The sequence below is a fragment of the Alligator sinensis genome, unplaced genomic scaffold (genome assembly GCF_000455745.1).
Source record: "Alligator sinensis unplaced genomic scaffold, ASM45574v1 scaffold1_1, whole genome shotgun sequence".
NCBI classification, from domain to species: Eukaryota; Metazoa; Chordata; order Crocodylia; family Alligatoridae; genus Alligator; species Alligator sinensis.
In genome coordinates, this window is record NW_005842556.1 from 516,182 (window position 1) to 527,201 (window position 11,020).

Here is an 11,020-nt window from a genome sequence, read left to right on the forward strand (position 1 = left end):
GGGATGACCGCTCCCTAATCAGAGTGTCCTTCTGGGGCCTGGTCACACCCACTCCCTCAGTTCAGCCCTGTAGAATGGAAGGGAGGGCTCATCTAGCACCTCCCCAGTTTCTAGCCTGAGCCACTTCAGTTCAGAGGGGATGTTTGTGTGGTTCATCCTAGCCAGGATAGACTAACCTGCAAAAATTGAATCAATTCAGGCTCAGGCCTTTTGAATGTCTGTCCCTAGCCCAAGGGTCATGACTCAGTTCCTGGACACCCTCATCCTGTACTCCAGGCTCCATAACCTTCTTGGTAGCCTTCTTTCCACCAACACATCTTGTGGGATTTCCTGCAGATTAATATCCTCCTACAAGTCCTCAGTTCCATGGGCAGAACTATTATCAACACCTGCAGTTGCCCACAGGATCCCACATGCTTGTCAACTGTCACTATACTGTCTCATGGCAGCAGTGATCATGAGAGGCCTGGGTAGGTGTCCAGAAGGATGTACTCTACCCTCCCATTACTCCTAAGGGAAGACAAAATGCAACAGGGTCCCAAATCGCCAGGTGATCAACCACCTCCAGCTGGGTCCTGGGTGCCAGCTCTGAGCAAGCTCCTCAGCCTTGGTCCTGACACTTGCCACCCTAGCAGGAATTATTGTGTTGCTTATTTAAAAACTGGCATATGGGGGGCTTCTCAGAAGGGGTGAGTACCTGCCCCCAGCAGGCACAGCCCCCCCCCCCCCCCCCGCCCCCCCGCTCCCCGCCCCCCCCCCCCCCCCCCACAGTTCGCAGGCTGCTCCCCCCACAGGGCTGCAGACCTCCAACAGAGGCTACAGTCCCCCAACTGGGTCCCACAGCCCCTCAATAGGGGCCACATTACCCAGATAGGGGCTATAACCCCCTTCCCCTGTGGCCCATGTGCCCCCCAGCCAGTCCCACCTCCTGCTTGCTCCCCTAGCTCCCCCCACCTGGCCCCAGTGTCCCTGAACTCATGGGCTACAGCAGTGGTCATTGGGGACACTGGTGCCTCATAGCACAGCACCCCCACACAGCAGGGGGCCATGGGGAGCAGCAAGGAGTGACCCCAGCCACCTGGCACATGCTGCCAGTACTGTATCTTGTGTGGCTGCAGCCCAGTTCAGCAGGGTTCTGCATGCTGTCTGGCACCTGGGGGCCACTTGGGCTGGGCAGTGCCAGCCTGGCTAACAGCTGGAGCAGCCAGAATTGTGTGATGCTGTGTGGTGCCCTGCCAAACTGGCCTTCACCCATGCAATGCGGCAGCGACAGCGTGGGTGCCAGGCAGCTGGGGCCAAGCCCAACTATCCCCTGCCATGTTGGGGAGGGGCTCTGCCACAAGGTTCCAAGTGGCCCCAATCACTCCTGCCACTGCGGGTAAGCTCAGGCCATGCGGGTGGGCAGGGTCGGGCTGGGAAGCAATCAGGGAGCAGGGGAGAGCAGGAAAAACAAGGGGGAGAGTAGGGAAAATGATTGGGGAGCAAGGGAAATGAGGGGACAGCAGGTAAGAGCAGGGGAAAGTATTGGTGACCAGGAGAAACAAGCAGAGAGCAAGGGAATGAGCAGGGGGATGGAGATGAACCCCTGGAGATGAGCTGGAGATATTGCCCTGCTCGTCTCTAGCCTCCTGCTCATTCCCCTGCTCTCCCCTGCTGTCCTCTCATTTCCCCTGCTCCCCTGGAACGAGCAGGGGATTAAACGGTTGCCTATTAAACGCAAAACTCCATGCTATATAAATGAGAATTCAGGTTCACTCATAAATTCATATAATTTGAGGGTACTGAATGCAATTTCAATTTAGGACCACATCAAGCTTTGACCTGCCATTTAAGACCTTACTCAGGTGGTTCGACATGATATTGGGCACCCTTGTAGAAATTATACTTCCCTCATCATTATTTATCAAAAGCTATGCAAATAACTGAATTATAACAGCAGGGTCAATGGGAGCAAAATTTAAGTCCTGTACTTCTTGCTTGATAACAGAGGTGTACTCCTCAGTGGGCACATCTATACATGACACTACATCACCATATGTCATACTATGGTGACATAGTATTGGTGGGTACAAACCCTGGTGCTGCAACCATGTCACTGTAGCAACACGCTCACTTGGTATAGTGCATTGCTATGGCAACGTAGCTGCTAAAAATAACTGTGCGCCACCAGCACAGTGCAGTAGAGGCTGTTACTGTGCCATCATTTAGTACTTCCAAAAAGAAGTACTAAATGGAAGTACTAAACGACAGCAAAGTACCAAAAGGAAGTACTAAATGACAGCAGAGTAACAACAACACCATAAGGGCACATGTAGATGCACCCAGTGTATACTAGACAGTGCAGAGGAAGACAACACTGCGTCTCCTGTTATTATACCTGGTATCAAAATGCTGGGTATTTGCACAACTCATATTTGTGGACACTGGATTTACAACCCAGATACCTTGTTCTGGGTGGACCCAAACCCTCAGACTGACCATGACCTCTCCATTTGATTATAGGTGAATTTTATTGTTACACAGAGATATCAGATAAAAATAATACAAACAATTCTTTATCTACTGGTCCTAGAGATGTCATCAGAGGGAAGGTATGTATGGATTGTATGCAAGCTTGACCCAGAGGTTTTTTCTTGAATGTTAAATGTCAGCAGTCTGGAAGATGGAGGGCAAGCCCCTCCCTCCTTCCCCCCCATGGGATGGGTGAGATGGGCTGGTGGTACACCCTCTGTCCATGGTGGCTTCTGGTTCCCCTCTTAGAGACCATTTCGGTGCTCTAAAATCCTTCCTTTTGTATCCTTTCTTCCTTCTGATGACTCTTCATTCTTGGGCATCACTGATTGGTCTCTCTGTAGTTGTCATACTGTCCACATTCTGTCCTATCAGCATATTCCTTTGTTTTACAAACCCCTCACACACACACACATCCTAATTTGGGCTTTTTTCTGGTCTTCTCTTAATTTGGTCCATTCCCTAAAATAGGAAATCTTAAGGGCTCTGCAATTGGGCACTATGACTTGTTTTCGCCCTATCTCATGTTATGGAACAGTGTGGAACATGTCTTCAATTTCTCAGCCTGTGTGTCTGCTGCTTAGCTGTGTCAGACACATTGGGCCTCGATGAAACTTTGTTACAAAACAGGCTTTTAAGAAATCAATTAACCCTTGCCATTGCCCTGGATCATTGTTCTAATGCATATCTACTTTACCTACAGGTTGATTCCCAAAAGTAAACCTCTAACTACCATTTTCTGGCCACCAATATTGAGATAAGCATTATAAACATGATGAAGCCAGCACGGTAAATCCTTCAGAATGGATGTCTTCTGTATGAGAAGCTAATACAGTTCTTACCAGCTTGGTATTAAGAAGACCACCTGGTAGAAGTGATTCTTGCAGAATCCTGATGAGTCCCTGCTTTGTGTTTCATGCACCATAATACAAGGATGGCATGTTCAGACTGGCTAAGTGCAGAGTTTTATCTCAGTCATAGGCTTACCTCCTCTATTTGTGGAGCCAATAGAGTCCACATTAGAGGTGACCCTTGCCATTCATGGGGGATATTTTCTTATATCCCCCTCGAATGGTGAAATTCATGAATAAGGCACTGCCCCCAGTGGCATGGGTCCAGCAGTGATGGTGGGAGCCCAGCAGCAGTGGCGGGAGGCTGGCAGCAGCAAATGTGTAGCTCCCAAGGAGCTCCTGTAAGTCTATAAAGTGTTTTTAAAATGCGGGTTTAGTATTCATGAATATTTGAAACTGCGAATGCTGAACCCGCAAATAGTGAGGGTTTCCTTTATTCCCATTCAAGAGCTAAGGTGAGAGTGTTTACTGCATCAGTGATTTGATAACTTTGGGTTTTGATCTGATCCCTAAGGAATACTTATATCCAAAGGCTTAGCCTTTGACTGAGATAAAACTCTCAGACACTCTGAGCATGCCATCCTTGTATTATGGTGCATGAAACACAAAGAAAGGACTCATCAAGATTCTGTAAGAATCACTTCTACCAAGTGGTCTTTTTTAGTACCAAACTGGTAAGAACTGTGCTGGTTTTTCAACTGTGCTAGCTTCTTACAAAGAATTTCTTACATTCAGAAGTTTGGCTAACTACATAGTTGATCCAATAAAAGACATCACTCTAAGAAATCCTTGCTTCTCTAAAGATTGCAGCAGACTCATAAAACAATTTTGCTTATATTGTCCCACCATACTGTTATCATGTATTGCAAAATCCCATTGACTAGAGAAATTTGTACTGAGGCTCCTAGCAGTTCAAATTAAACCATATAAAACTAAATCTGTAATTTTTAATTCTACTTCTGCAATTCTCTATTGTTTGAGCCACAGGGCAACAACTTTTGGCTCAAAGCAACTATCCTACTTATTAATCTCTATGTACCATATAGCCATTGGATGGAGACACAGTATCTCTCAGCATTAGCACAGGTTACATTTTTTTAAATTTGTGTTATTACTTATGTATGTCCCTATTTAGATAGAGATGTATATATTTCAACATTACATGAAAGCAAGAATGTTCATATTGGTACTGTAGGGTGTGGGGAAAAAAGCTTCATCCCCCCCCCCCCCCCCCACACACACACACACCCCACCACCACCAATAAAGTTTTTATTTATTTAACAAATAAGCAATGCCTATCATTCATGAAAAATATTAAACTGACAACACTGCTGAACTAACACATTTTGTTGTTATTCAAGAGTTCTATTTACTCGTGTAGAACTGTCTTCCCTATTGATTCACTTAATTTGTAAAACAAAGGAGCCATTTATACCATCAAGGTGAGAGAACTATGTAACTCTCACTGTATAAAGTGGTTGGGTACATGTGAAGATGTAGATCTTAATATCTAGAGTTCTGTTAACCTTCCTGCTGATATTGACAATGAGTCTAATTAAGTGAAAGTTGTACTTGTGTTTAATAAAAATGTTTATTTCTGGCTGCAATTTTAATTTTATTTGTTCTTGCATCTCCTCCTGTTAACAATGGATTCATAAATTAATAGCTTCATTCAGAAGGGGCCTTAGAAAGTCATTGGGCCCAGCCCCCTTCACCAAGCAGGAAAGGTAACAGGGGGTCAAATGACCCTAGCAAGGTGACTGTCTAGTCTCCTCTTGAAGATTTCCAGGGTAGGTGATTGGACCACCTCTGGAGGGAGATCATTTCACAGTCTGGACACCCTGACTGTGAAGAAGTTTTTCCTAATGTTGAGCCTGAATCAATCTTCTAGGAGTTTGCGGCCATTATTCCTGGTTTTCCCGTCAGGTGCCATGGTGACAGTTGCTCACCGAGCCCTTGATGTACTCCCCTAGTGTAGCAATAAGCCTCTACCAGGTCCCCTCTCCACCTTCTTTTCCTCAGGCTGAAGAGTCCCAGATCCCTCAGCCTTTCCTCATATGGCTTGCCTTTTAAGACTGTGATAATACGGGTGGCTCTTCTTTGGACTTTCTCAAGCTTCTCTATGTCCTTGTTAAAGTGTGGTGGCCAGAATTGGACTCAGTACTCCAGCTGTGGTCTCACCAGTGCTGAGTAGAGTGGAAGAATCACCTCCTTGGGTTTTTTCTGGAGATGCATCAGTTGATGAATGCCAGAGTATTATTTGCCCTACTGGCTACAGCATCGTACTCCCAGCTCATATTCATACTGTGGTCAATTTTTACCCCCAGGTCTCTTTCATTTGTGATGCTAGTCAGTTTGGTGCTGCCAAGCCTGTAGGTGTGTGTGTTTTTTTGTGCAGGATATTTTATTTGCTAACTTAGAGAGAAATATTTTCCTGTTTGCAGTATAGAAACAAAAGTTACAATAAATATGTCATTATTGTCATTGTTCTGCTAGCAAATAAGGATCCTGAACAAAAAATGAGATACTATTGCACTCCAGCATCTCAGAGGCCAAATTCTGTTCTACCTATGAGAAGTTTAAGTGGAGTTAGGCTTTTAAATTTGACTCTATTCTATTCCACTCAATCCACAGAAATCCATTAATGCATCTACTTCTATAACATGCCACCATCTGACTCTTAGGTCACAAAAAATAAGTGAGGAGAAAGAGGACCCGCTCACATTTTACATTATTTGTTTTTCAAGGACTTGATCAGGATAGAATAAAGTTGTATTTGCAACCTAAATCCACTTACATGCTTAGTAAGCAGAACAGAATCTGGCCCATGGTCTCTGTGAGTACAAGACCTATGTTTTTAACTAGGTCTTTTTTATGATATTTATTTTCATAGTCATTAGGTAAGTGTTAATTTCTTCATTGCACAAATGGGGAACTTAAGTACATGTAAAGATACTGCTAACACTTCCATGGAATAATTACAGACTTGTGTTCAAGTTGTACCTTCATTTCCAGCAATTGTTTGTTAAATAATTTAATATAAAACTGAGTTCATCCTAAGGATTTGTTAATAGTCATAGTACCTGAAAACTTATTTTCCTCCTCAGCACTCTCCTCAGGGCCTCCTTCACCACCTTGTTCCTCAGGCTATAAATCAAGGGGTTCAGCATGGGGATCACCATTGTGTAGAAGACTGAGGCTACCCGGTCTTGATCATGGGAATATCTGGAACTGGGTCGTAAATATATGAAGATCATAGTGCCATAGAATATAATGACAGCCACCAGGTGGGAAGCACAGGTTGAGAAGGCTTTGTTCCTGCCCTTGGTGGAGTGGATCCTCAGAATGGTGGAGAGGATATAAGAGTAAGAGCTCAGAATAATAAGGAGTGTTCCCACCATATTCAACCCAGCACAAAGGAAAATAATAATCTCATTCAAACTAGTGTCAGAACAAGAGAGCTTGAGGAGAGGGAGGCTTTCACAGAAGAAGTGATTAATGACATTGGAGTGGCAGAAAGATAAACTGGATGTAAAAATGGTATGTATCATTGAGTTCAAGAAACCTGCTGCATATGCCCCAACTGACATTTTGATGCACTTTCTGTGAGACATGAAGGTTGTATAGAGTAAGGGAATACAGATGGCCACATAACGGTCATAGGCCATTAACACAAAGAGGATGCACTCAGTAGTTGCCATAGCAATAAAGACGTACATCTGCACAAAACATCCAGTGAAAGAGATAGCTTTCTTTTTTAGCAGTATGTCCCTCAAGGTTTTTGGAGTGATAGATGTTGAATAGCAGAAATCTACAAATGACAAGTTACCAAGGAAAAAGTACATGGGAGTATGAAGCTGGGGATCAATCTTGATTAAAACAATGATCCCCAGATTCCCCACCAGGGTGATCACATAGATCACCAGAAACACCACAAAGAGTGTGACTTGCTGGTTCAGAAAGCTAGTGAATCCCTGGAAGATAAACTCAGATACCACAGTGTGATTCCTAACAGACATTTGTGCAGAAATACAAGTGGGATGTTAGAAACAGACCATACTGTTAGAAATACAACAGACTTGTGCCTGACTCACAATGGAGTCTAAAAATCATAAGATGGTGACATTTTATTTACAAGTTGTATGCTGCATAGTGACTAAAGGACATTTGTTGACATTCTAGTCAAGTTGAATAGTTTTTGAGAGGCAGATATACCCAAGCTTCAGCGCCACCCTGCAGAAATACAATAAAGAATATTGCAATGAGAATTGTCACGGCCATCAGAATACTTAGAATTTCCATAATAATGTACAAAGTTCATGGCTCTCAAAGATCTAAATTAAAATGATAAACCAGTTCAAATGAATGTAAAAAAACAATAAAAGTCTCTAGGGCCTCATTGGTGCTGAATGCACAGAGGGTGAAAGCCTCCTACAAAGGCTGGTTAGAAAACGCATTTCTTCAGTTTGAATTTTAAAGGGTGATGTTTTCACTAGAGGAGGTCTTTGGATCAGCACCTGGTGTGTCACCCAAGAAGGCAGAAATAACACCTTGACTTTCATGTTTTCATTTTAAAAACGATTATGTAACTAAGGATGATGGAAATTTTGTTTTTCTTTTTCAATAGGAAATGAAATCCAAGCAAGTTAATATTAGATTAGATTAGATCAGATTAGATTAGATTCTCCAAAGGTATTTTGCTTTAATCAAATCAGGTATTTCTATAGAATAATAGAGTAGTAGGGCTGGAAGGGAGCTCCAAAGGTTATCGACTCCAAACCCTGCCTGAGGCAGGATTAGCTCTATCCAAACCATCCCATACAAACCATAATCTAAATTCTATATATGGAGTTCATCAGTCCTGGCACAACACAAACCTAACACCCTAACCTGCCATAGGTAAAACACGGGAACCACAGCAGCCAACATCTTCCTTCTTGACCCCAAATGTAGTGATCAGTAGGGCTGTGCGAGGCTTCGGACAGAGCTTTGGATCCAGAGAAGCTTCAGATGCTTCGGGGATGGAAGCAGCACATCCGGGTCAAAGCGCTGCCTCGTTTGGCTTCCCCAAGCGGGTCAGAGCTTCTGAAGAGCTTCAGAGCCGCCTCGGAGCCGACTCGGAGATCTGGCCATAGGGTATAATGGGGAAACAATTAAATATCTATAACTTTGTTGTTTTGGGTCCGATTTGGATTAAATGTTCAGGGATGCTAGATTCTGCAGAGAGGATGAAGCCTGCCAAGTTTCAAGGAGATCGGTGTAGGGTTTTGGGGGGAACTGTACCCTAAATTCTTGAAAGCAAAACTCATGTTAAGTCTAGGCATTACAACATAGTGGGGTGAAAACTGTAGGGGTGGTATCTCTTACTGAGGCCACAAAGCCTGCCAAGTTTCAAGAAGATAAGTGCAGAGGCTTGGGGGGAACTGCCCCTCAAGCTGCAGACAAGCAAAAGTGGTGCCGTGGGTGCTTGTGGAACTGTCTGTCTTGGGGCGGGGAGTGGGGAGACAGCTGCAGGCCTGGCTGCTAAGCTGCTGTGTTACCAGTCACCAATCAATCATGATTCACTCAGGGACCAGCTCAATACAGAGGACCTATCTACTACATAATGACGTAATGAGCAGCAATTAGCACCTACAAAACCAGGCTAAGGAGAGGAAAGTCTCAATACAGACAATCAACTGCCCCAGGACAGACACAGTCTCTGCGCCAGTTTTGCCTGTCAGCAGCTAGGGGTGTAGGGCCCCAGAAACCAGAACCGCCCTACACCTATCTCCTTGACAGCTGGCAGGCATCACAGCAGGGGCCACCATCCCTGCAGCTGTCATCCTGCTGTGCCTTAGCGCACACAGTGTCACCCATGGCACGAGTTTTGCTTGTCCACAGCTTGAGGTGTAGTTCCCCCCAAACCCCTGCACCGATATCCTTGAAACTTGGCAGGCTTTGTGGCATCAGTAAGAGCTACCACCCTTGCAGCTTTGACCCCCCCCACCCCCCCATGTTGGAACACACAGCAGTGACATGAGTTTGGCTTTCATGAATTTGGGGTACAGTTTCCCCCAAACCCCTACACCGATCTTCTTGAAACTTGGCAGACTTCCTGCTCTCAGCAGAGGCTACAATCCTTGCAAGTTTCATCCAAATTGGAAAAAAAAACAACAAAGTTATAGATATTTCATTGATTCCCCATTATTCCCTATGGCCAGATCTCCCAGGCAGCTCCGAAGCTTCGGAGCCACTTCGGCTGGATCAAGGCGGAAACCCGGTCCAGAGCTCTGGATTGGATCATGGCCATCTGAATCAGCTGGATCCGAAGCAGGATCGGATCGCTGCCGACTCGCACAGGCCTAGTGATCAGTCTGACCCTGAGTAGGGGGGCAAGACCTTCTAGCCAGGAGCCTCCAGCTTGGTCACAGCAGGAGCATTGGCACACCCTAGTTGAAGTCCCCATCATTGGCTGTAGCCAACACACAATGCCTCTGGGAAGGCTTAAAAACACCCTTTGGAGTTCATCAGTCCTGGCACAACACAAACCTAACACCCTAACCTGCCATAGGTAAAACACGGGAACCACAGCAGCCAACATCTTCCTTCTTGACCCCAAATGTAGTGATCAGTAGGGCTGTGCGAGGCTTCGGACAGAGCTTTGGATCCAGAGAAGCTTCAGATGCTTCGGGGATGGAAGCAGCACATCCGGGTCAAAGCGCTGCCTCGTTTGGCTTCCCCAAGCGGGTCAGAGCTTCTGAAGAGCTTCAGAGCCGCCTCGGAGCCGACTCGGAGATCTGGCCATAGGGTATAATGGGGAAACAATTAAATATCTATAACTTTGTTGTTTTGGGTCCGATTTGGATTAAATGTTCAGGGATGCTAGATTCTGCAGAGAGGATGAAGCCTGCCAAGTTTCAAGGAGATCGGTGTAGGGTTTTGGGGGGAACTGTACCCTAAATTCTTGAAAGCAAAACTCATGTTAAGTCTAGGCATTACAACATAGTGGGGTGAAAACTGTAGGGGTGGTATCTCTTACTGAGGCCACAAAGCCTGCCAAGTTTCAAGAAGATAAGTGCAGAGGCTTGGGGGGAACTGCCCCTCAAGCTGCAGACAAGCAAAAGTGGTGCCGTGGGTGCTTGTGGAACTGTCTGTCTTGGGGCGGGGAGTGGGGAGACAGCTGCAGGCCTGGCTGCTAAGCTGCTGTGTTACCAGTCACCAATCAATCATGATTCACTCAGGGACCAGCTCAATACAGAGGACCTATCTACTACATAATGACGTAATGAGCAGCAATTAGCACCTACAAAACCAGGCTAAGGAGAGGAAAGTCTCAATACAGACAATCAACTGCCCCAGGACAGACACAGTCTCTGCGCCAGTTTTGCCTGTCAGCAGCTAGGGGTGTAGGGCCCCAGAAACCAGAACCGCCCTACACCTATCTCCTTGACAGCTGGCAGGCATCACAGCAGGGGCCACCATCCCTGAAGCTGTCACCCTGCTGTGCCTTAGCGCACACAGTGTACCCCATGGCACGAGTTTTGCTTGTCCACAGCTTGAGGTGTAGTTCCCCCCAAACCCCTGCACCGATATCCTTGAAACTTGGCAGGCTTTGTGGCATCAGTAAGAGCTACCACCCTTGCAGCTTTGACCCCCCCCACCCCCCCATGTTGGA

The 11,020-nt window shown here is 45.7% G+C and overlaps 1 protein-coding gene across 1 annotated transcript; it reads right to left on the reverse strand.

Moving 5' to 3' along the window:
• Positions 1-6,437: 6,437 nt before the first annotated feature.
• LOC102375732 (olfactory receptor 5F1) lies at positions 6,438-7,382 on the reverse strand. The gene has a single exon (XM_006032230.1). It carries the CDS (start codon positions 7,380-7,382, stop codon positions 6,438-6,440), a length of 945 nt encoding a protein of 314 aa, XP_006032292.1.
• Between the last annotated feature and the right edge of the window lie 3,638 nt (positions 7,383-11,020).